This window comes from Haliotis asinina, chromosome 12 (assembly GCF_037392515.1).
Source record: "Haliotis asinina isolate JCU_RB_2024 chromosome 12, JCU_Hal_asi_v2, whole genome shotgun sequence".
Taxonomy (NCBI): Eukaryota; Metazoa; Mollusca; class Gastropoda; order Lepetellida; family Haliotidae; genus Haliotis; species Haliotis asinina.
The window spans coordinates 18,385,833-18,413,180 of record NC_090291.1 but is presented as its reverse complement, the minus strand read 5'-3'; the positions used below and the strand labels follow the sequence as shown (position 1 = coordinate 18,413,180).

General features: G+C 40.6%; 1 protein-coding gene across 1 annotated transcript; it reads left to right on the top strand.

Moving 5' to 3' along the window:
* The first annotated feature begins 76 nt into the window (after positions 1-76).
* LOC137257401 (uncharacterized) lies at positions 77-24,306 on the top strand. Its single transcript, XM_067794733.1, has 17 exons — positions 77-83; positions 493-666; positions 1,858-2,025; positions 2,862-3,137; positions 4,703-4,936; positions 6,046-6,231; positions 7,486-7,662; positions 8,869-9,087; positions 11,300-11,548; positions 13,857-14,096; positions 15,982-16,257; positions 16,995-17,168; positions 19,115-19,288; positions 21,056-21,229; positions 21,548-21,721; positions 22,743-22,916; positions 23,735-24,306. The coding sequence occupies exons 1-17, from the start codon at positions 77-79 to the stop codon at positions 24,076-24,078; spliced, it is 3,420 nt and encodes a 1,139-aa protein (XP_067650834.1). The 3' UTR covers positions 24,079-24,306.
* Positions 24,307-27,348: the final 3,042 nt, after the last annotated feature.

Below are 27,348 nucleotides of genomic sequence, written 5' to 3'. Positions count from 1 at the left end.
ACACATCAGAACATGATGCATCTTTCTCCATGAAATATTTGTACATATCTGTGACTGCAAAATATATGTCATAAAAATGGAAAGTAAATAAAAAGAAAAACATTGATAGGGACCAATTATCTGAATAATGTTCTGTAATATTTTAGAAGGGTCGATCGGACGACGAGAAATACAGAAAATATAAATTCTGCCATTATATATTATATTGGGAGTATATATTTTATGGGGTTATCCCCCAGGTGACAGAATGTGAACTGACAGACGCTCAACTAGATGGTTAATTTAGACAATTTGTTTTAAGGCGTCTGTGAACTGCCTGTTTGCGAAATGGGAGTACACCTTGTGTATGGTCTATGCTGGTCCTAATTGTTCGGGTAGGGGTGGGAAGAGACAGGGTAGTCATTTCCAGCTTCCAGGGTAGTCATTTCACAATGGCGTGAAACCAGATCACCTACTCACTCACTAATTGTTCTTTTATGTGTACCGTTTCAGATCTACCAATCAACGATTGTGGGGACCCACCACCAGTTGCCAATAGTTACAGGACCTTCCCCGACAACAACACTGTGGAATATCGGTGTATGGACACTTACATTCTATCAGCAGGCGACCTTGTCCGAAAATGCATCAATGGCATATACAATGGAACCTCTCCTGTATGTACATGTAAGTTCGCTTTTGTATGTTTCCATGTGGGCACGTTTCCATGTTTCCATCATTCGTAAGTAACAGTGTAACATGGGTGGTAAGATGTCTAAACCTGTGGAATAATTATTCTGACAAGAACAACCTGAAATATTATCACACGACAAATATCTTGGTACATCAGTTTCATGTCCAAATCTATTTACAAAATCTTGCAAAATATTTTCAAGACAACTGATACATGTTCAGCTAAAGTAAGAAATAAACGTGCGAAAGATGTTCGATCATGAACTACAGCGAAAGCAAACTCGATAGCACATCAAATTCTATAGTCATTCTAATATGTGTGAATATCATTGATAGTTATAGAGAAAGTTAATTACTCAGACAAAATGTTTTATGTCGCACAAGAACACATTCCTGACCTTTTTAAAGGTATCTAGCGTAAGAAAACTGTGCAGACCTGGATTAGAACCACAATTTGGTAACATTCTGCTTATTCTAAAATGGGGTGAGGTTATCAGATTCAATCAACTCGATTAGCTGAATTCTCACTGAGTCCATTGTGGACTTCATTCTTATCGGAATCTCAAATGTTCTTGGATTATCAATAAATCAACAAAATGTGTACGAAATATCTTAGTTAAATCGATAAAAACATCCCTACAACCAGAGCAGGTATGTCAATGAGGAAGGTTTCTCCTTCCAACTCTAAAATGCCTCTCAAAGAAGCTATGTGAAGGAGAAGCTGTTTCCAAGTGCGCAGTCATTGACTTCCCGATTCATACGTCGTTCCATGAGAACGGGCCGACAGCGTTGGAAAAGGAAGTTTTTAATGAAACCTCCATAACTACTTCTTCATTTAATTCAGTCGCAACAGCCAGTATCTGAGCACCAAGCTCCAGAATAACGAGCAAAAGAGAAAGCTACAGAAGCAAACAGCCACTGATACCATGCTTTCTTCATTCTGTGCACTTGGTTTAGAAGGGTGGTTTAGTCGTCCCTGTAAATGGATTTCGCCAAAAGGCTTTGTGAATACTGGCAGGAATTCACTTCGATTCCATTACATTATGTAGGGGTGAAAGTAGTGATGTCGCCACTGTTTGCTAAATGATTAAATCCCACGACAAGCCTCAGAAGTCCGTGTTGTTTACTTCACATCTGACGCTTAGTTTGAGACTTCTCATATGCTATTACTCTTCCATATTTCAGTGGACTGTGGACCTCCGCTGAACTCAAGCTACGCGAGTATAAACTCAACTGGAACTTTAGAAGGAGACAAGGTGACGTACACCTGCCCCGACGGTTACCATGTATCCTCAACAGAAAGTAAATGCAGTGCTACATATGGGTACTGGTTGGTTGGAGATAGATGCTTTGGTAAGTTCTGCACGGACAAATGTACCAAGTGTATGGACGTAATGTTTCAGCCCGAGCAACAAAGAACTACAGAATCAACTTCACCCATGAAACTGTATATCTAGGACTGTTGACGTCCAAGATTTTTTCCGTAAGCAGATTCACCTGCAACAACTAGTATCACTTGAAGCAAAATACTTAACTGTATTGATCAACTGTCTTTGGATTATATAGTAACCTCAGATAACTACAATTAAAGTCTGGCTTGAAGTTCTAGGATTATATGGTAACCTCAGAAATTACAGTTACACTTTGACGTGAAGCTGTTGGATTGTGTGGTAACCCCAGACAATTACACTTACACTCCGGCTCTGGCGTGGAGCAGTGAGATTATGTGGTAACCTCCGACAACTGTAGTTACGCTCTGGAGTGCTGTAAGATTATGTGGTAACCTCAGACAACAGTTAGGCTCGGGCGTGATGCCCTGTGTTTCTATTTTGTAATCCCAGATAACTACATTTACACTCTGGAGTTGTGTGGGATTATGTGGCGTAACCCCAGAAACTACAGTTACACCCCAGCGTGAAGCTGTGTCATTATGTGGCGACCTCAGGCAACTACAATTACTCTCCGGTGTGAAGCTATTGTATTCTGTGGTAATTTAATCACCTGTGTGCCATTTATCTTCTTGGTTCAATAATTAATGAAAATGTAATTCACTGGAACTCATGCCGTGTGACTGGGAAAAGGTGCAGCAAAAATGACAATTACTGCATTCATGCTTATCGCTAAGGTTTTATATCTGTTTGGTTTTTCATTTAAGACATTTTTTCAAACTACCATTTTTCTCTCTCCAGCAAATAGAACTTTAGACGTAACACCGTTCACTGCGTCACAGACATCCACCGCGACTTTGGCCGATATCATGAACACTTCAGCTTCTCTTTCCTCACTGTCACCGAATACAACATTTAATGCTTCTAATGCCGTGAACCAAACAAACATGGGATTGAGTCTTCTCTCCAGCGGCTGTAGCAGTACTAAGCGTGAGCAACATCCTTCTTTGACCGTCCATCTTGACGACTACTACACCATCTATCAAGTGGCTGTGACACTACCGAATGATGACTTTGGTGAGGGAATGTCATATTACCTAAACACTTTAATCTGGTGTATAAATAATATTCAAATGATAACACTCCAGGGAGATCTCCTCTTTCGCAGAATTCACTTATCTATTCAACTCCTAAAATATATCAAATAAATAAAATAGATTGTCGATGTCCCGCCATTCCATACAGAGATGCAATATCTCACAGACATCGGTGTTGCCGGTTTCTCCTAAACTCAGGTTTTGACAAACTACAGATCACACCAATAGTTAAATATCATATATACTCCAGAGAGATATAAATACATAAGGTATATACTGGCATCGTTAGAAATGAAGCCCCGTCATTAAAACTACCCATTTCGACATTTAATTACCTTGAATCGACCTTTTTGACAACTGTGCCCAATTCTCTCCCGCGAACGAAATTTCATCCAATCAGATGTGCGCGTCTCCGTGACGTAACGTGGCGTATGCCTTTTGTGGGCCACTGTAGAATTCATGTACATTTCGGGTTAAACATTATGCTTGTGTGAACCTGGAAACGTCATAATTGTTGTCAAAAACGAATGCTTTATGGTTTCACCCTCTACTTTAATTTAATCATGTCACCTACTTTGCCTACTTGTTTTCACCGACGAGTCTGTCAAAATCGCTTGTTGACAGAACTGTTATGGATCGTTTTGTCACAAGCTGTGTCATGCAACGACGGCATGTTTTTGTTGATGTCGAGAAATCAGCAATACATACAATTAACTGAAAATCCTTCCTCACAATACGTCATTTCCGGTTCGCTGCTGTGCTCTGGTTTCGACTGTAGTGAGAGTGAAGCAGATGACGTTTTCAGCAACTTTTAATCGCTCGGAATTGATTCACCGCAATTTTTCAAGAATGAATCTCGTGTTCCGCTGAAGGCTAACCACAAGTCTTACATATTGTTAAAAGAGTACAAAACAAAAGTTTATTCGTTCTTTAGTACACGTCCACGAAAGGTGATTTAATGAATTCAGATGTCCACCACTTTGTTTCATGCAGTGTGGCTCATTGCTGAGACTGACACGGGTTCAGCGACGAGTCACGTTGTTCTTGCACATGGATCATGTCGGGGTAACTGACGTCGACTTTCTGTCCACAACCCCATGTCTTACACTATTACACACAATTCTGCCACCATTCACACCATCGTGCTCATCAGAGATATTATTCATGGAGGAGTTTGAGAAAAGCTAAAACTGGTTATTCCTTCTCACTGACGTTTTGACAATGGACAGAAACAGACACTAACAAGGGCGATACTGGCTCTATAATCCTAGTGGCCACCACTTCCCCAAGGTTTGATTGTGTTCCATAAGCACGCGGTTTGGTGCAGTTCTTGACCTCCAGGATGGTCATGCATTATACAAACAACTGTCCTTGACGTGTGTGATACTTGACGTGGTGTGATTGTCTTATAAATGCTTTTATATGTCATCTAGATATATGGATTGTAACAAAATGTATTTCTTTCCCGTTCTAGTAAATTCCCATTTTGTAAACTTGAGATGAAAGCGTAGCCGACACAGTAAATTATTCTTCCTCTGATTCCAGCTTCCTCCATTCCAAACCTGGAAATACGGTCTTTGCAAGCCCACTCTAGCTCGGGAAACCTCTGTAAGAAACACAAGCATACTATACCAGCGGGGTCCAGGTTCGTGGCTGTTTGTTCAAGTAATAGGTATCCAGCACCTGGGAAAATACTACGTTTCGAGGTGGATTTTGGAAACAATCATGGCATGTTACAGATATGTCAAATTGAGGTGTATGCCCGCCCCTTAACATCAGGTATGCTGTCTTGTGTTACACAGTTAATATTTCGACAACTATAGAGTGGTTGTCTGTAGGAATATAATAAATATAACGTCATCATTTACGATAATTTAAGAAGACGTTTCTAATGTGACTGCTTCAGAACCAACAAACTGTTTTGTTTTTGTTTTTTTGGTTTTTTTTCTGTGGAAGTCTGTGTTAATGCGATTAGTTTTACTTCGCTCTCAGTAATATTCCAGCTAATATTATGGAGGCGTCTGTAAGTAATCCAGTCTGAACCAGACAATCCAGTGATCAACATCATGAGCATGCATCGATCGAAGCAATTGTGATACGATGACATGTGCCAACCAAATCAGCGAGTCCGACCACCCAATGCCGTTAGTTGAATGTTACGACACGCATGGGTTACAGAGGATCAGTTCTATCAAGTTTGTAAAAGTTTGAACTCAAAAACAAATTGCATGCATGTGTGAAACAACCGAAAACAGCATTGAGAGAGAACAATGTTATTATTGGTTAACCTGATTATAAGATATGTTTCAGTTGTTTCTCAAGTAAACTGATAATGGCCATTAGCAGATGTCCATAAGAACGCTGACATGATGACAGCTTGACGTGTTTCATTTATAGAGGATTTTGTAATACTATCCCCAAAGAATAATCACGTGTGTACATTTATGTATTTACATAATTTTGAAGTGAGATAACACATGCAGTTGAAGCGACATTTTACGGTACCAAAGGTCAAATGTTTGTGAACATGTACACTTAAGAAAGAGTTCAAATCGTGAAGGTGTCGTTTCCAGTTGGGCGTTGACGTCAATTATGTGAAGAGGCCACATGAACCTTCAGTAAATGCTCTGTTAGGCAAGCCATTTTTTCGTGTAACCCCAATAAGTTTCAACGCTTTATATGCAGATGGACTGAGGACTTGCTCAGCCTTTTTGTAGCAACAATCGTGTGTGAACCCGGGCTTTTTTGTGAGGTAGACACGCCCCTACGTGTACCGTTTCGGCTCGGAATGATCTGAAACGTTTGAAATCGACTTTGTTGAATTCCTGCTCAATTCTTCTTTGGAAGAGCATATTTTGTTATGATGTTCTTACTGGCCCATTTTGCAGTCGATTGTGGCCAGCCTCCTCCAGTGCCATTCGCAATGATAGCCACCCCGCCGTCATCAACGTTCTACATCTTCGCCAAGGTAGCTGTAACATATCAGTGTATGGAAGGATACACGATGAAATCTGGCAAGGGAACGGGTCACTGTAATTCTCGTGGTTTCTGGGTAGTCAGCATAACATGCACAGGTATGTGTGGACATGTCACAATTACCCACAGCTGTCATTTAGCGTTTAAGAAAATCAGTTTGTGAAATGTTAACTTTCTGGATAGTATCATTTATAAACACATTGCAGATATCATTTGCATACAACTTGGCGATAATTACATTGACACTAAAAATATCCATGCAGATCCGGGTTAGAATTGGTCATCAGCACCCCATGCTTGTCGTAAGAGGCGACTAACGGGGTCGGGTGGTTAGGCCCGCTGACTTGGTTGACACATGTCATCGTATCATAGGACAATGCTCATGTTGTTGATCAGCGGAATGTCTGTTTCAGATTAGATTATTTACAGACTGCCTCACTGTCTGTAAATAGGAATAGTACTGAAGGTGGTGAAATCTAAATTCACTCACTCACCCATTTGACCAACCAAACAGCGTTGATATTCTGCGCACCCTTTGGGTTCGATGGACACATCATCAACCACAACATCGATCCTGATCATCTGATAACCTAATCGCCTTGTACAACATCCAATGACTGTTGGCAACGGAGTGCCAATAGGGAAATGAAACATGAAATAATAACTGACAAGAAAACTATTCAGCAGTTTCCGTTGTTTCTGAGAGTTTTGTATTGTGGTCGTATATATAAGCAATGACGCACCTTTTTCGATGTTCTCAAACAAGAAATTATCTCTCCTTCATGACTCATGTTCTAGCAAAATTACCCTATTGTATCCAGATGTTCGGGAGAAAATCGCTGTCCGCTTCTAGTCCAAATAAACAAGGCAAATGCCAATATCTCTCAAATATTGGTTAGCTAAATCTACAATTTAAGTTATCCATAAATAATGTTTCCAAATCAATAATACCTATCCCCTTTTTAGTTTTCGTCAAAGCAATGCAGTGCTCTCTCTCCCGAAATCCACAACTCTTTGTTCTGGGATTCGAAGTCAGTCACGATTACTTTTATCTAGCCCATAATGCGTGATGTTCACAAAGTGCCATCTCTGTATCAGGCTTGAGGAGATCTTGTCCCCACTCGAGGTCCTACGTTTGCATAAGACCGAGATCAAGATCACAATCAGTAGTATTTACACTTGATGACAGTTTATCGCATAATGATGCATGCACAATGACTTCGAATCCTCAGCAATTTCAGAACAAACTTGTTTCTGTTGAAGTCGGACGGAGGAAGGGAAACCGATTCCCTCGTTTCACTGCCTGACTCGGACAAAATATCAAGTTTCAAATAATTACTTTCATTTGACAGATGACGAAAACCTCTCCCAGCGAAAACCAGTCTATCTGTTGAACAACGACACCACTGACGTCTCGCAGCTTACAGACGGGAACACGTCTTCGTGTGCAGTAAATCTGCATGTTTCAGAAACCACGCTTGTTATTGATCTAGGCACTGATACGGAAGTGCGCGATGTCACATTTTACGGTATGAAAATAACGCTGCTGTGTTCTTGAAAATGCACACGTGCTTATGATTATTGTTTTGACAGGTAAAAGATAAACTATATATTCATAATACCGACAGAAAACACAGAAACCAAGAGTGTGGTTTTATACGTTCCAGCAATATCCCTGCATGGGACAATAGAGATGGGTTTCACACACTGGACCCATATGAGGAATCAAACCCTGTCTAGGGAGTGACGAGCGACCGCATGTATCACTAGACAATACTACCGTCGGTATGCAACTGAGAGCTTATCTATAGAAGGCCTGGGCAAAGATTCGGCATGGTTATGAAGTAGCTTACATAAACTCGATAGATTACATCCGATAGAGTAAGGAGGGATACAGCTGAGAGGGGGCACTGTTGATTAAAGGGGACTGGGTGGGTGCACACGTTCACACATTTACATGAGTTTCAACAGTCATTTCAGGACACCCGTCCCCACCCCCATCCCACCTTTTGGACCCGCCTATGCATAATCCGCCCAGTCATCGTTCACGTTCTTAGATATCGGCAGTAATGGTTGACTACAAGATGACATCATGCCCTTGTCCATGCCACCAATTCGTGCCCCTTTCCATGCCACCAATGTGGCATCTGTGGAGTGTTCTTCAAATCCAGCACCCATCAACGTCGCCGATGTTTTGGTTACCTCCAGACAGAAGGGGAGCAAAACCAAGAGGAACCACAAGCCCTCGTGTCTTTGCCAAGATTAAATATTTTAAACACTGTTTTAAGACAATCCCGAATCTAAATGGTTCACAGCAGAATTAATCATAAACCGAAGTGCTTCACAGTACAACGAATAATGATTTATTATATTGTGAATCATTTTACTTCGGGATCACCTAAAAAGACTTTATCTTTAATCTTTTAAAACCCTTCTTTAGGAGATGATCGCAATACAATAAATCATTTATAGAAATTCTTCAAAGTACAACCAATCACGGCTTACTGTTCTGTGAATCATTTCGGGGATCATCTCATAAAGAAAGGTTATATTTTCACTCTTTAATCCTCGCAAAGACTACGTGCGATACACGTCAATTAACGAGCACCCAAAACTGTATCGCCCATTATAGTGTACACTTTAATTTACACTCTACACTTTGTCATTTCTGTATTACTTCATGAGTTGACTTTATGGCGTTAATGTTTATTCATCAGAATTATATTTTCTTCCAGATGTTGAGTACCTCAAGGACTCGTATGTCGACGTATCTGTGCGACGGGATGGCTACCCTGAATCTTCCTGTGGTCGACATCAGGCAAATGCTGGCAACAGAATGACCATAAACGTCGCGTGTGCCTCCGCCCCGGTGGGCAGATACGTCAGCGTACGCTTCAACATCAACCCAATACAAATCTGTGAAATCATGGTTCATGGGAGAGCTTACACAGACGGTGAATACCCTTATTATATCTGCACATACTTATAGTCTTATCAAAGTAAGGTGTGGATTAACATCTTCTGTATTATTTAGAACACGATGTTTCTGGTCAAATTATTGCCCCATCATCTGATGAAGGTGCCAGAAATACACCTGATGAAGTGGCAAGAAATACACCTGATGAAGGGGAAAGCCATACACCTGGTGAAGGGGAAAGACAGACACCTGATGAAGGGGCAAGACAGACACCTGATGAAGGGGCAAGAAATACACCTGATGAAGGGGCAAGAAATACACCTGATGAAGGGGAAAGACGTAGGCCAGAAACCTCGTGTTGCAAATGATAAAGAATTGTAAATCTATGCCTTACATTGTTATGCTATCTTCCAACTTCAGAATGTTCGTCAAACATAATACGTATTGTCTAACCTTCATGTAAAATGCTGTGAATTTCATTGGTCAAAAAGGCTTTAACAAGTTTCCGTGTATTACCCGCTGCCACAGAAACCGCCAAAATCTTCGCCTAGAAGCTGTAACGCTAACAATCGCATGACGTCATAACATGACTCACACAGTAGCCGGAGTTCGAAAAGTTGTTTTTAAGTACACTATGTTGACATTTATTTTTCGACTTTCACTGCTCTTTGAAACTATTTTATCCATTGAATCTTTTGCTCGATGAAGTTAAACATAATTAACAATTTTTATAGCAGTTTTAAGCTTGTTTGAATGTGTTCCACTACTTTTGAATGTCCAGTCGAGAGGCAGACGCAATTTTGTTCACATGTCATATAGTTCATAAGAATCTTCAAAATTAAATAAACTGACATTTTGTACATTTAACATGGCGTTGTATGCTTTTCCCTCGGGTAATACGGTCTGGTGTACGCCTCCTTGTAGCAATGTTCCCCGAGGATGTACATCAGGTAGTATGTGACCCGAGGGAGAAACATACGGTTCATATTCAGTCATCGCTACATATGTCGATCCAAACATTGTGATGTCATCGCTTCAGTAATGCGAATCTGTATAGCGGTATAACATATGCAATATTCGTGCCTTCGTTAACAGAAAAGGGCATCGTTATAAAATCTGGCCAGTGCATATATCAGTGACATTGTATGCGTGTGTAAATGTTTACGCCATTTGCGGCAATATCTTGGTAATGTTGAGAAACGGATTTCACATAATTGTACCCATGTGTGGTATGAGTGTGAGTGGGTGAGTTTAGTTTTACGCCGAACTCAGCAGTATTCCAGGTTTATGGCGGCGGTCTGTAAATAATCGAGTCTGAACCACACAAGCCAGTGACCAACAACATGAGCATCGATCTGCGCAATTGGGAACCGAAGACATGTGTCAACCAAGTCAGCGAGCCTGACCACCCAATCCCGTTAGTCGCCTCTTACAACAAGCATAGTCGCCTTTTTCTGGCAAACATGAGTTGCTGAAGACCTATTCTATCCCGGGACCTTCACGGGCCACCCAGGTATTGGACAAACCCAAGCGAAATTGCACAAAGCGAGCTTTTTACATTGATGGTCTTAACTCCAATACTCGACCATAGACTTAAGATGGTCTTAATGTTACGATTGTCTTGTGCAAGTGAACCCCGGTCCACTGGTATTGCAAAAGACTGTGGTAACTATTTGGCTACCCTGTAGCCTCCTAACACATCAAGTGCGGTGAAATTTTAGGATCTCGTCAGATCACAATGAAGATCCTCAGTATCGCATGCCTGGCTTACAAAACAGGCCACTGTGTATTTAGTGACTCGATAGGCCGATTGTATGGATAGGTCTTCATCACCCCAAGTTTATTCACAAGTGTCGTTGATGGAGACTCGAATAGTGACAGGTTACTGTATATGCATAGGTAGGTTATAGTTTGGGGGTAAATTTCAATATCCAATTGGAATTATCTCATATATGTTCATTTTCCTGGTAAGCAAGTCAACTGTGTACAATCTAATGAAGCCAGCTACGTTTTGAGAGTGACTATTTATCAACGTGTAATTTATATGAATTATCAGAGTCAGAGGTATTGAATGTAGTCCAGTGGTTAAAGAGTCCCATCGTCACGACAATTCTTGAGTTCGATTCCCCACATGAGTAAAAAATGTGAAGCCACTGATTGTGTACTTCTGTGTGACATTACTTGATCATTGCTAAAAACACCGTTAAACAATCTAACGTTCTGTTTCTTTTTCTTCTATATTTGTCTAGTACTTGAGTGTTTTAAAGGGAAGTCGAGCTATAAAGGGTTCATGAACGTCACAGTGGCAGGAATCCCCTGCCAAAGATGGGATTCCCAGAGCCCGCATGCGCACTCTCAGACGGACGTATCAAAGTTCCCGGATGATAACCTGGCGGACGCCGCCAACTACTGCAGGAATCCCGACGGAAAATACGGACTCTGGTGCTACACCATCGATCCGGATGTAGAGTGGCAGTATTGTCCCATCAGAAGTTGCAGTAGGTACCATTGTGAAGGGAAAAATATTAATGTTCTGCTTCACTAAGTTTCCTCCTGTTTCCTCACTTGCCTTCAAAAAGATACCAAACAGTATTTTTTTTTTTGCTGTTGAACCAGTTTTAACCTTAACGGTCCTTCAGTCACAATTTCCATTTTATTCAACAACTGTACATGTAGAACGAAAGATCCCGAACTGCTTGTCTGATCATTATTTTCCTGAGAACGTCAAACAAATCAAAATATATCTAGACCGCATGAGAACTGACCTTCAGCAACCCATGCTTGATTACTTGTCTGACACGTTATTGCATCCCAGTTAACCACACCTGTGCTCATACAGTTGATCACTGGATTGTCTGCTCCAGACTCGATCATTTAAAGACCGCCGGCATATAGTTCGAATATTTTGTGCAGCGTAAATAATAATATAATATATATATCGATCGTTCTGCTTTTACATAATGGTAAGTGGGATTACAATTCTCTCAGTAACGAAAACTGTTCTAATGATCCAATTCTTGATACCGAAGTCACCCTTGGTCATCAAATCGTTTTTGCTTCATTGGCAAAATTCCTTTCTTATTGGATGGCTGGCTGGGTGGAAATATGAACACCAAAGGTTCCTTCAAACATATTTCCAATTGACAGTTATCCAGGGGAATCGGCCAGAAAACAAAATGTCCTAGTAAGCTCGAACCGTATTCGGGAGAGACTGTTAAAATAAACTTTTTTTCAAGCCTTGGAAGAATGCGACTCCACTTCGGATAAATTAATACTTAGAATGCAGTACAAACACTTGGAATAAAATGAATACTTAGAATGGAGTTTCAATGCACTTCAAACGCTTCTGGACATTTTCCCTCTCCGATTGTACCTCTCGAAAGGTCTGAACATCATCCCATCCAAGGTTTAGGCTCACTTTAAGCAGTCTCTACTTGTTACGTTATATGCAAATGGTTACATGGAAGCTGAAGTTAACCACTAACTTGAGGGAACTAACTGCAAACCTTATGCAGATGAATTGCATGAGGATCATGTTGCTGAAAAGCATGTGTAATTATTATGCATTTGAACAGTTGCGTTTTCGTGTAAAGTTTTGAAAGGAATTCGACAGTTTCACAGAGTTTTGTCATTTATTGAACTTATGACAATAATCTTTTCAGCGGTACAAATTTGTCTTAAAATGCATCAGTTCGTGTGTAAGGAGCACCTTTAAACAGTATCGAATATGTTGCAAAATCTACCTAGAGCATTTGATTGACAGAAGTGGCTACATTTACACCAGTAAGTCTAAATGTTTGACGGGTATTTTCTCTTGTTTAACTGAAAACATCCGTTAGGATTATGGTTAGAATTTGCCTTCAATATCCCATGCTTGTCGTTATACCCCTGTCACACTTGATCCGGACTGCTGTCGCGACGAAAACCTTTGGAGAATCCTGGAAATTTTTAATGAATTCAAACACTTCTTGCTGCATTCCGAATGCATTCAAACTATTCGGGCAAATTCTTGTATTATGCCCAAATGTTTTGAACATGTTCAAATATATCGGCATTTGAGGTGCATACGAACTGCATTGTAAGTATTCTTACTTCATCTAACTGCATTCTAGTTATTGTTAACTGCATTGTAACTGCATTCTAGGCATTCTGAACTCTAGGGAGAATAGAAAAGTCAGGCCTCTTCAAATTCCTGTCTCGAATGCGCCTCGAATCAATCGGAATATATCTCGATTGCTGCTTCAAGTGGAAGTTTCTTCAAATGTATCAGAATATTTCGATTGAAGCTGGAATACAGCTTGAATGTATCTCACATACACACCAAATACAGTCAGAAGGTCATGAATGCTCTTCAAATGACACCGCCAAATCGCTAACAAACGTGGCCACCTGTCACTGAAACATCAGACAGCATTTGTGAGACGTAATCTTATAAAACTTGAAACGAAATGTTTATTTTGACATTCTCTTCCGAATGCATTAATTTTCGATATTTGGAAAATAATTTTTTTTATGGCAGATTCTCCTTGATTCCTGTCAATTCGAAATAAGTGTGAAGGAACCATTAGGGATGTTACCTTGGGAAATACCTTCGATGCACTGTGGAAGACAGCTTGTAATAGCCACTTTGCAGACATTTATTGGCTTTTTGGTGTACTAGATGGTCGATCCACCTAAGTCAATAACGTCCGCATCCTGAGGCGTTCCGTGTACTAATTGTCATCGTATTCCATCATCGTGTCAAATGATACGTTGCCCATTTTCAATTCATTCAAACACGTCGTATTAAATGTTGGCTTTTTTCAGACTTAGTGTGTTTGCTTGATGAGGAGGGCTCAACATACAAAGGATATAGGGGGATAACATCATCTGGTGCCGGCTGTGTTAAATGGAATAAGGGAGACATCCCCTTCAAGAAAACCAGTTATTTCTCCGACTCCATGAAACATGCACTCTGTCGCAACCCGGCAATCTCCCAGAGTCGTCCATGGTGCTACACGTCCACTGACGCTAGTCAGTATGGATTGTGTGATATCCCATCTTGCCGTAAGTTACCTCACTCTATCATACTTTCATTAAGCATTAATAGTATTGCCTAACAACGCCCTCATGATTTAAACACGACAATGCTTGTAAAATAAAGCGCGCGCATCTGTTGCATCAGTTACTCTTTTGCTGGAAGAGCAGAGATTGGTGCGAAGAGTAAAGATAACTCGCTGGAATTCTATCTGACGCGGCATTGCGTCACGCGAGTGTGTGGGATAGAAAATCTCATTGGAAATGCAATCCCGTTGCACGGTTGCCAATGAAAAAAACAAAGGATTTCCATAACAAATGAACAAACCCCAACGACCCCCATGTAAGTTCAAAAGGATCCTTGCCTTGATGCAGATTATTTCTGGTTAAGTCTCCAATAGTTTTCCAATGATCGTCTCAGAAGGACTATCATCATGTAATGTTTATTTCATGTTCATTCAATCATTTTTCAATCATTCATTCAATCAATATTCATATCACTCATTTAGATAGGTAGTTTACTAGATGAGGATCTGGTGAGAACTAATTTCCTAGACGTCATGTCTTCAATAATGCGTCCTGGGTTCTATATTTTATACATATCTATTTTCCATGTTTTGTGGTTCTCATAGATTCGTAAATACGTCTACCTGTTTTCACCATTGTCCTACGATCAACGGATAAGGGTGGTTTGTTGGTGTATCGGGATGCATTCAGTCCACCCTTTTTCACACAACAACAAAACGCCCACGGTCACGCCCATGAGCACACAGAACCATTGTACCACGTTAACATGATTCAGAAGTTTGATATGCAGTTTCCACAGACTCATACTTTGGTGGTTAACTTGAATGTCATATTGGAGACATATGATACAGGATTCTTGTTGCTGTTTAATTAGCGATACTTAGATACACGATGTCTGTACACGTAATATTTTGAGAACACCGGGTGTTTGATAGTTATTCCTACCCACATACCCACATAGGAGTATTAATGGCTTCTACAAGTATTACTAATGTCCTTTTATTGGGAAACATTTTTGTCGTTTTTCAAGATCTAGTAAACCAAAGCAGAGGATACAGAATATTTTGTGATACACTACAAGCAATTAGAACTCTAAATAATAGCAACAAATGCAGAAGTAAATATGATTTAGAGGTAATGAGACATAGAAATAAATTGATGTATATCTGATCATAATTAGAGATACGTCCATGAAACACCTTTCAGGGTGCTTCTTGAGGTAACACATCAATGGTGTCAATCTGTATTATTCACAGGTATATACCAAGTAATGGACTTCCATGAAAATACAAATTATTAAAATCGGTTCTAATACTTTCTATAAAAAAACGTTGAAGCCATAACACATTCTATGAATGTGATTTTGTCAAATAGATATGAAATATGTTATTGTGTGGATTCAACATGAAGCGGGCACTGTTGTTCACTTTGGTGTGATGAAAAAGGATTATCTGGTTTGCCCTGAAAAAAGAAATGATGTGCTCAGTCGCACAGTAAAGATAAGAAGATAAAGTGTAGTGTACCATATTTCCTACAGTTTTGGTCTTCGTGCCATTTGCTTTATAGTTAAAGTTGTCATCGATTTAGTTTAAGTCATGTACTAAACAGCAAAAAAGAAATTCGAGAAAAATGAAATGTCATAAAAGTAAGCCTTGGGGTTTATGTCTTCTATTTAAAAACATAATAAAAAGCCCGTGTCGCTTTTAATTTGCCATCAGTATACATTCTGTACATTTGAAAGAATAAAAATTCTGGGAAATGTCTTTGTGATTTAAAGTGGATAAATCACTGCATTTTTTACTTTGTACGGAAACAAAACAACAAAACCAACACTATAAGATCTGTCCTACCTGTAACATCGACGCCTTTCTTTCCCTTTTGTTCCCAGCTACGGCTGCGAACCTGACACGAGGTCATTGGATCCCCCATGCCCATGAAACACTTGATGATATCCTGCCATCCGCTACATGCCTCGTTTGGAACAAAGTATACTCAGCTGGTACATTTAGTGGTACCACGGAAAAAGCCTTTAAACCTAAGGCCTATGGAGGCAGTTCCATGGTCCCAGATGCCTGCCTTGACGGGAAAGTGTTCAACACAACCTTCCTGTGTTACAATATTACTGAATCTGGAACAGTTTGGAAGGGTGGTGTTTTGGAGTGCGGTAAGGCATATCCTTAGTGAGAGAGTTTGATGCCTCTGACAACAATATTTTAGTTTTATAACGTGGCTGTATGATGTGGGAAAGTAGCCTGAATTAATTCGCGGTAATAATACACATACCCGTGAGGATCCGGGTTCAAATCCATCTTCAGCCTTATATGTTTGTCCTAAGAGGTGAATTACGGGATCAAGTGTCCGTATAACAGATAAAGCGATCGTAATGTTATATGATGGGAGTAGTGATCACCCTAGCTTTACGATCGCATTTTGAAATGGGATTCTGGTGATTAGGCACCTTGACACGGTTGACCCATGTCATCATATTGTACACAATTCGTCAAACGATGCTCATGATGTTGATCACAGGTTTCTTTGGTACAGACTCGAGTATTTACAGAGTGCTACCACAAAACTGGAATATCGCTGAGTGAGGCGTTAAGTAAAATACCAAGCAACAAATGATTTAACATATATTTATATTTATTTAAGATAAGACAGTCAAGACCCATCGGTGATTTCAACTTAATGTGAGATCGGACTTTCATTACCGAAACATGTCTTTGAACGCTTGAATCTTACAATCAATCAATAAAGATGGCTATCTGTGGAGGTGGGAGTGTCAATGACCTACAGAAGACCACAGGGCAGTAAAAGATAACTGGACTTTTGAAACATCACAAAAGTACCGTTAAAACAATTCAATATTTAATTTTTTGCATGTCTTTTATCGCAATACAGTGCATTGCGGGTCTCCCCCAAGCATAGGACATGCCACCGTCTCCATCTCGTCCAGTTTGCAAAACGGAACAGCCACGTACGCGTGCGTGACAGGATACAGGCATGCTTCCGGTTCAAATATAGCCACGTGTCTGAAAACAGGGGAGTGGGAGGTCGTTGACATGGAGTGCAGAGGTATGTATACAGGCGGTTTATGCCACAATTGCCCAGAAGCTGTGTGATCAAGATTGCAGCATTCAGGGTTTCAAGGAAGCTTTCAAAGAGTGGAAACCTGCACATTTGATGTATCAGTGGCAAAATGATGTCCGATGCAATTCCCTGTTTTCACTTATTCCATACTTTCCGAATTATTTCAGGTGAGTACATGACTAGATTTAGCATGTGTCTGTGATTCAGATGAAGCAAATCTCAGCTCATGACATAGTGACAACTGTACATTCAACTCTGCTTTTGGCACAGATGTCTTATGAATGTAGAAAGGTTTTTGTTGCTCTGTTTTCTTGCACAACACTGTAGTTGTGGGTGTCTTTACAAAAATTATTGTACATACCCCTAAACTCCGGGTAAGGACATTGGCCTTTAGTAACCAATGCCTGTCGTAAGAGGCGACTAAAGGGCTCGTTTGGTAAGGCTCGCTCACACGTCATCGGTTCCCAATTGCGCAGATCGATACTCAAGTTGTTGAAAACTAAACTGGATTGAGTGGTCCAGACTCGATTATTTACAGATCGCTGCCATATATAGCTGGAACATTGCTGAGTTCGGCGTAAAAATAAACTCACTCACTCCATTTGTATTACAATGCTCATGTTATGATTACACGATTCCATTTAAGAAAGTGGTCAAATGCAACATATGTCATATTTGGGATTTCACTTTCTCGGTAAAGTACAAATTCTAGACTACTACGTACTCTTATTTTGGTTGAGTCCCATCCGGGCGATTAGGTGCCAGACTCTGAGGGTGCGGCTTCGAATCCCGGATGGGACTCAACCCCAAAAAAGTACTAGAATTTGTACTTTACTGAGAAAGTGAAATCCCAAATATGACATACGTTGAATGCTCATGTTGTCTGTCACGAGATTAATTGTCTGATCCAGACTCGATTATTTACAGATTGCCATCATATAGTAAGAATATTGACGAGTGCGATGTTAAACAGCAAACAAACTATCGATCAGATAAAAATTATGCAGGATGTCATAGCCTCGTGGTTTGAACATTTCACGCCGAAGGCCAGGTTACGATTCCCGTCATGGGTAATATGTATGAAGATTATTTCTACTGTCCCCACTTCCCGAGTTTGTCGTGAATTAAGGAAGGGGGCTGACTTAACCCTGCTTTCAGTTATGCCACGGCCTGTTATTTGGATTTGACCTGGCCAATTATGTTTTCCTATGTTTCCTCCATCTCCCATTGTCCTGAACTATAACCCGAAGTGGAATAACACAACATTTTCTCAATTTGTCTCTCCTCTGCCCTATATAATATTCTACCATGGCAAGGTATAATTAAAAACACCAAAAATAGGCGCTTTGACAAAATCAGATGTGCCGACAAACACTTTAGTGTCAAATAAGACTAAGAGACTATGCGGAAGGACTTCTGAAAGAGACACTTGAAATCCGCTGTGGACATAGTTGTCCATAATTCTGAAGGTAAAGATGGCCTGGCATTTACAACTTTGGTAATACAAGTGAACAAGGCTGTTGTTAACAAACCGTGGAAATACTGCAACAAATACCATAAATAAATCCATAAATGCCATAGAACTCTTTCCTCATCCGTAAGGAATCACGACCTGATGCTAGGTTGAGTTTACGTTAATGATACTCTCATGAACACGAATTAGTATCAGTTACAGAACCAGAACCCACGATTATTGGTTTGGATAAGGTCCATTGCTGCAGATTGGATTCCTGCGATTAACAAACAAAGCACTGTCAACAGAGTGTGTTGCTGTGACTGGGAAGTGATGGGACAATTTGTTTTCAATGCTCCTGCTTTTGAAATACATGCCATAGTTCGGTACAGCTTCCGATGATGCCACAGATAAAAAAATAAGTTAGGTCGTTGCTTCTTAAACCAGCTTTGTCTACTAAATCTTCAATTCCTTCCAGTCGATTGTGGTGTTCCCCCGTCTATAGACCATGCATATGTTAATGCCAATTCAACGTTGGTGGGAGACACTGCCGATTATTTCTGTAAAGATGGCTTCAAACTGCAGTCTGGAAGTGACCAGGCTACTTGTCTTGACACAGGCCAGTGGGAAATAATTGATATGAAATGCGTAGGTAAGTACAAAACAGTGGAAGAAACATTAATCCATTTGTCAGGAACAGTTGGTAATATATACATAATTCAAGAAATAGATAATGAAAACAATGTTTATGTTCATAGCATTCATGCATCATTGTGTCATGACGAGCTTGGTTGAACCATATCTGGTTACAACGATTGAACGTGTTTGGTGCAGGATAAGGTTTCTGAATCAACTAGGTCTACAATCAGGTCGCGACGCCTTTTCAACTACAATTCATTTGCCTCACAAACGGAATTGCAGTCTAAATCTTAATCAAATAAATATATCTTACTCAATGAAAAGCTGACCATAATCAAAACATCAGAGGAATTCTTGTGTTGTTTTTGTAGAATGCATATCATAAAATAAAGAATTTGTTTCAGAATTCATTCGCATTTTCATGCAACAGTGAGCATGCCACTTTTAAAGTGCTACCGAACGTCCGAGATCAATAGGGTATATTGAAGCACGTTGGAGCATCCAACGAGTTGCCAGGCAGTATGGAACGTATGTAACGTCATACCGGCAAGATCGCTACATTGTGACCTCCTATTTGCGAAATATCAGCTACCATAACCGCCCGTAACACGATAGGAAGGCACAACAGACCCATCAGCGACAATACTGCACGTCACCGTCTCACTCAGGCTGGTTTACGTGGCCGTCGACCATACGTTGGTTCACGTTTGACGCCACGGCATGGACGTGCTCGACTGCACTGGGCGGCAGTCCATCGCAACTGAGCAATGGACAGTGACAGAACATCTTCTTCTCAGAGGAAAGTCGCTTTTGTATCGATACCACAGACGGCAGCGTGAGAATATGGAGTCGTCAAGATGAAAGCTCAGAAACCAGTGTTTACGAGAGAGATCGTTTGGGAAGGCCTTCTCTCATGTCTTGGGGTGCCATAAGATGGGTGCATTATGTTCTACATCATGTGCTTTCTTTTGAGTTGTCTCTTGTGAAAGTACAGTTTCATGTTTTCCCTCATTGTCAATATCATCATTTCACATTACTCGCGTTTCTTTTGGCGGTGAGTATGCGGGATTGGTGTCAATATAATACTACTTCAAATATTTTTCGACCACAACCTTGCTTCCAAGGAAGAAGTCGTTGTTACAAGTTGTGTCATGCAAAATCCTTTTGGAAGTACCTTTATTTTCTCGATGAAAACAAATATAAACAGCATTTTCCCTTTTGCAAGAGAGGTAGGGGTTGAGCAATCCGATTTATTAGATTTTTTGTAGAGGCTTCCATAACACTCCCTTTGTGTTGACAAACATAAGCCATTTAGCCGAGGGGTCCGGTGGAAAGCTGATCATGAAAACACCAGTCCCTGACCGCTGGGAGCAGTTGACGGCAACGCAACGATTCTGCATGTCTTTGCTGACATCGAGATATCAGCAAAATAACGAGCTTGTCACACTATATACAAATAAAACTCCTTCTTCACATTACGTCACTTCCAGGTCGCTTCAGTGCTCTGGCGACAGATTTAGATAACCTGTTTGTTGTTTCATTGACTGACGATATTGAAGCAGACGAGCATTTGGCAACTCATAATCGCTCGGTATTGATTAACCACACGTTCTCTGCCAATGTATTTGGTGGTCCGCTTAAGACTAACCACAGCACTTTCATTTGTAATGGTTAAAAGAAAAAAACCCAAATGTCTGTTAGTTCTTTAATGTTACCGATTCGTTTTCCAAATGGTATTAGAGCAGTCCAAAATCAGTAATCATTTCACGATATGTTTCAGTTAACTGTGGAGACCCTCCTTCCATAAACAGAACCGAGGTCTCGCCTGCCGATGGGTTTGTAAACGAGACTGTTGAATACACATGTAAACCTGGTTATGCGCACGTGTCGGGGTCAGCAGTCATCACCTGCCTAGACACAGGCACATGGGAAGAACCGGGGATATATTGTGAAGGTACACATATCAATATTATCCCAAAATTATAACATATATTTCATATTTGGTGTCATCAGCTGGTGTCAGCTCCAAATGAAAGTATCTCTCCCCCCCTCTCTATCTCTCTCATACACACACAAACGCACACACATTCTCCTCCCCTCTCCTTCTCCCTTCTTTCTTTTCTTCCCCCGCCCCCTACCCACCCTATCACAGCTCACTCCACAGTCAAACACACAATCCAAAGAACATCACAATTCCTCTACTCTCAATTGTAAAGACGTTTTCACCAATGCATGAGATAAGGAATACAGTTGATAAGTCTCTCTGCTTCAGTCAACTGTGGAAACCCTCCTACCATAAACAGAGCAGACTCCTTGCCTACCGATGGTTTTGTGAATGAGACAGCTGAGTACACGTGTAAACCTGGTTATGAGCACGTGTCGGGGTCCGCAGTCATCACCTGCCAAGAAACAGGCGCATGGGAAGAAGCGGGGATATATTGTGAAGGTACACATCAACATTATCCCGAAATCATAACTGTTACACATATTTCATATTTTGTTTCCCTCTCTCTCTCTCTCTCTCTCTCTCTATCACACACACAAACACACACACACACGCACTCTTCTCAAATCTCATTCTTTTCTTCTCTCTGTTCCTCTTTATTCAGCAAGTTTCTGTCTTCAACAATAGGCGAAGAATGCTTTTGTGAACTACCCGTCCCTGAAAAGGGACGACATGCATAAATGGGTTAAGTTAAAAAACGGTGTCGAAATATTTCATGAGCTTTCACAAATATTTCTTTTTGCATCATTTGCCTGAAAAAGACACGCAAGAGATGATTCGAGTAAATATCAATTACGCCCTGAGTGCATGCTGGTTGATGTTGTTCTCAAGAACGTCATAGCTACAAGTTTTACAGTCTTCGTAAGTCTAAAGAGCAGGTTTGGTTAGCGATGCGCGATATAACTATACCGATTCTTCCCTATTGAAAGATTTTACTCTTAATAATATATGTTTTTACGTGTAAAGACATAAGTGTCACAACAGTGCTCACGGCTAAACCTTTGTTGATTTCCAGTACGGAAAGTCTGTGAAGGTAATAATCTCGTCTTGCGTGTAATGTTTCTCATTATTTGACGCTTTTTCCTGTTGGATGTATCAGAATCCTGTTTTGTGGGATAGAACCCAGGAGTCGATTTGGTGATGTTTCTGATTTGCTTCACCAGACCCAGGATAGGGGGACATACTACATACTAGTTGTTTTCAAACACTAAAAACCTGCATTTATTTCTTTCAACACCAAGTTTACACACCGCAATAAGAGTGAAATACTCCCTCACTAGTAGTATTAAGAAAGTGGTAAATATTGTATCGCATGTAGAATTCACATAGATGCAATGTTGTACTCTTTCCTTTGACAGGAATTGCAGGCGCTAATGTTTATTTGGGGATGTCATTGTTCATTGTAGGCATGGACGTTAAATTATTTGTCAGTGAAACCACCTTGTATCTGTGTTGCATGTAGTCGACTGCAGCAGTCCACCGATTGTTGCCAACACTTTTGTGATGACTGACAATACAACACTGAACAGTATCGCGGTGTACCGATGTACTCCTGGTTTTGTACATGCCAGAGGATCAACCAACATCACATGTCTGGGTGCAGGTATCTGGGAGACTCCATCCATACAGTGCGTTGGTGAGTTGCACGGAACACGTTTTCAATCCGATGAAATGTGTAGTTGAGCATCATAGACGGCTAGTGCACGTTTTGATGCAAGCTGATAAGCGTCCTTGAAAGTGTCAATGCTTGTTCCTGTGCTCCATGTCTGGTTCGCATTCTCTCAATCTATCTGATGATAGTGTTCATTCATCGTTTAGAAGTGGGTAAATCCAGGCTCGAAATCATATTGACGAATCGATGTCAAGTTACGTGTAAAAGTCAAAGTATTTCAATCTTGTTACAGACTAGCTGAATAATGTGCACAATGGGGAATCTCTTTGGCAGATTTAGATTTACATAAAATGCGAAGTTTGAAGGGCTTCCAGTCATCTTAATGAACTAGCTTTGTAAGAAGATACGAAGGTCTGAGAAGGAAAACAACCTAAATCCGTCTTTGGAGTCCTTCAGGAGAGACGAAAAACTGATTGAGTGTGGATCTATTTTGCATTAATCATGAATATTCAGCACGCTGTAATTATACCAAAATAGTGTATCAACGTCAATGTTCACCACAATGAAAATCGCAACATGACAAATAGTGGGGTATTATTGTTTCAAACCAACCAAAGTCTCACTTAGGCCGTTCTGTTTCTCAGTCCTGCTTACGTCACATCGACCTATTCAGTTAACAGAGATACAACAAACGGAACATTTTGTAGTCAATTTGCAATGTCTCGATAATTACACGTCTTGCAAATCTATGCTTTTGTTTGACAGTCATCTTTTGTTCCATTTGATCAGTCAGTAGGTCCTACGTTACTCACAGAGTAAAATAGCACTTTCTCATTTTACAGACACACCACTGCCCTTGACGACAGCGTCGCCAACAACACCAGCTGCACCAGTGAATAAATTCGGAAGGACAATCTACGAAAAATGTACTTGCCGTTGCATCAACAAACAAAAAGTGGACCAAGAAGACATGGTCCAGAAAATAACAAAAGAACTCATTCTGGACGTAAAGAGTCTCAAATCCTACACACGGACAAAGGAGAGTCTTCCAGACGGGAGGAAGTCGTCTAAAGGAGTGGCATATATTGCATTGTCCGTGATTGGTGTTTTGTTTGGAGTTGTATTTCTTTCTGATATTTACTATTTGATAAATGGAATAATGGGATGCTTTGGTGTGCGTCAGTGAAAACAATCACATACCATTTGCTGGTCGGAGTTCGGAAATCAAATCCACTTGGGAAACGAGTTACAAATTTATGAGGGGTGGTTCGGAAAACAGAGGTAAGCCCGCGAGGGCCTGTACTTATTATTTTTTGATAGTCTGAGATGAACTCCCAGTGGTCAGAAGTGTTTTTTGTCGTCTACGAAGACCATGGGAAGTGTTGTGTTTATAGTTTAATGCAACATATGCAATGTCTTTATATAGCTAATGCATTTTTAATAAACCCTTTTTTAAAGACGTTTACAACCATGTCAATATAAAAGACATAGTCTGGTGTTATTGTGCATGTCCCTCACGGAACGTACAGGCATTTCGAACTTCATGCTGTTCTTAGCTAAAAAGGAAAAGAAACAGTTTGTTCAGGGAAGCCATGCTTTGGCTACTGGACTTGTGAGCCAGACTGTTGTTCAGTGTGTATATTGGACGCCTGTGACCATCAAACTGGAATAGACGTAGTCGTTTGAACAAGTGAGTCGTTTGTGAGTCGAGTGAGTAAGGAGGTCATATCACGTTCGCAGTTACCACGAAAATGCCACCAGAAAATACCAACGGTTCTTCAACCAGTCAAGAGTTTAATCAGCCTGGCTGTGACATTGATCCTGCCATATGGAAGTATATTCCAGAATAGATAAGTGTGTCGGTGCCTGAGGTTTGCAGTGGTTCCAAACAGTCAGGTTGGATGAAATGACGTATGATGAATTCGGCGAATTGTACCACAGTCTGTGTTGATTTGTGTGTCAAGGTTGTTATTGCTCTTTGAAGTGTTAGTGTCAGGTGCTGACCACTGAACTGCCGGGTCAGAATTGATCTTCTTCAACTCTGCATGTCGTATAAGGCGATTAACAGGATCGGGTGGCCACATGTCATCGCATCCCAGTTCCGTAGATCGATGCTCATGACGCTGATCACTGGATTGTCTGGTCTAGGCTCTCTTGTTTACAAACTGCCGCCATATAGCAAGGATAGAACTTGAATATGCTAAGTGCTGATTTATTCTAGAACTGTGCGACACTTTTCCTACTTTTATGGAGTTCTGATATTTGGTGAAGATGGACTCTCTCCGTAATTCTGTAAAAGTCTCTAATGTAAAGGACCTACTTGGCTATCATCAGAAGCATAACGGGAGGGACTCAGCACCTACATCCGGAAAAAAATCTAAAATTTGGGAATGTTTTGTCATTTTTGTCTGGAATCATAAGTTAGTTTTCATTAGTTGATTAGTTAATTGTGAAACCTAGGAGACGTGAGCTGAATAAATCGTTTTGTAACCTCGCAGAGAAATAGTGAGCAGAGCTCGACATAACGGGCAAGTTGACTTCCCTCGTGTAATGCAATCTTTTTTTATAGATAGGGAATAGACTTGCTGGCCCATCTAGGAAAACGAAAGTTTCATTTCACAAGACTACAATAACAAAATTTAAATCTTTGGTTGGACAAAGTAGGTGATATTTGGAAATGACCTCCTATTTCTAAAATCGTTAGAGTTATTAGTTTCGTGTAATAGTTGTCCGTGTCATGATACTTCTAAACACACTTTCATTCTTTTACAACCAGCTAAACACAAAAACGTATTTTGAGTAGAATTGAACATTCTCACCCATGGGCCGGCAAGTTTAAATTGTTTTTACTTTTTCGTCCTTATATATTCGTCCCGTATATATTTATAACAACTGGATGTTGAATTTTGTCAAACCCCTTGTACGAAAATTGCCATAGCACGGAGAATTATTGGACTTTTGTGAGTTCAGAATTAAATTGTGACGTGTAGAGATAATATTGAATGAATTAAGAACTGAAGTGTGACTGTCGCGTTGTGGGCATTGCTATCACGATTTTGTCACAGATTCATTCTCCCGCCAAGGCATCTTGCGCGCGAACCTCCGAGTGATCGTACCCACTCCGCTTCGAGCACATGACCAAGTTCACATAACATTTCTTTTTTGCCAACCGGCACATACCGCACACGGTCACACACACTTGTGACTGTCTACAGTCACATTGGACATTTTATTTAGCCAACGAACCAAGACACGTTCACATACACATTTCATTATTGCTCATTTAACGAGATGACATTTAGAACAAAGCAAGGATGATGTGTTTACAGACGCTTGCCTTAAAGGTCACATGCAACGTAAAACACAACTTTGCCGATTCTGGTACCTTTCGGTATGCACTTACCGAAACAAATCATAAAAAATGCTAAATCAACCTATAAAGTTGAGAAAAAACGCGATGAAAAAAAGCCCACGAAATCGCTAAGAGTTTCGCTAAGTTCCCCCCAGCGCTAGGGGGCGGGGGGAACTGGTTTCAAAGGCTGTGGTGCGTTGCGTCCATAACGCATGCGCAGTGAATAGGTTCGCGGAGCTTGAAACAGTATGCATGCCCAGCGTCTGAGGTCGTGAGCAGTAGTCTGATCTTGGTTGTGTGTGTTAGCTTGTAGACATGGTATTCCTCTGTCTACAGTATACAGAACTTTGAAGAATATTCAAACAGGAACCGTGACAGAGCACAAAGCAGGGGCAGGTCGGCCTAGGAAATTCAGTGTTGTGGATCGCCGAAGACTTGGGCAGATTGTGAGTAGGGGCAAATTGAAAAGTGTTGAGAACATCAGAAATGAAATGATTAGCAGAGGAAGTCCTCAGGTATGCAATGAAATAGTTAGGCAGGAATTACAGAGACTTAATTGGGTGAAAAAACGTGGAATTCCCTCGCCGTTGATGAAAGATGCACAAAAGAAAAAACGTTTAAACTGGTGTCGGGCTCATGAAAATCAAGATTGGGATAATATTTTCTTTTCGGATGAAAGTTCTGTTTGGCTTTTCCCTAATTGTGTGAAAATTTGGACCAAAGATACTGTCAAACCTATCTACCAGCGACCAAAACATAGCCCGAAGTTTCACATGTGGGGTGGCATATCGGCTCGCGGAGTGACGCCATTGTGTGTTTTCACGGGAAACTTGACAAAAGAAAGATACGTTGACATTCTAAATGGTCACCCTCTTCCGACAGCACAAACATTGTGTGAAGATGATTGGATTTTCCAGCATGATAATGACCCAAAACACACTGCGCGCTACACAAAACAGTGGTTGTCGGGCGACAATGTTCAAGTTTTAGACTGGCCCAGTTACAGCCCAGACCTAAACCCAATTGAGAATGTGTGGGGAGTCATGAAGGACTGAATAAACCAAAAGGGACTGAGAAATATTGAAGATATGAAGGCCGAGATGG

What these genes read in the sequence shown, in the direction of transcription:
- LOC137257401 (XM_067794733.1), top strand. An exon ending in ACCGGGGATATATTGTGAAG is followed by an intron (nt 21,230 to 21,547) that starts GTACACATATCA and finishes TCTCTGCTTCAG; the next exon opens with TCAACTGTGGAAACCCTCCT. An exon ending in TCCATCCATACAGTGCGTTG is followed by an intron (nt 22,917 to 23,734) that starts GTGAGTTGCACG and finishes CTCATTTTACAG; the next exon opens with ACACACCACTGCCCTTGACG.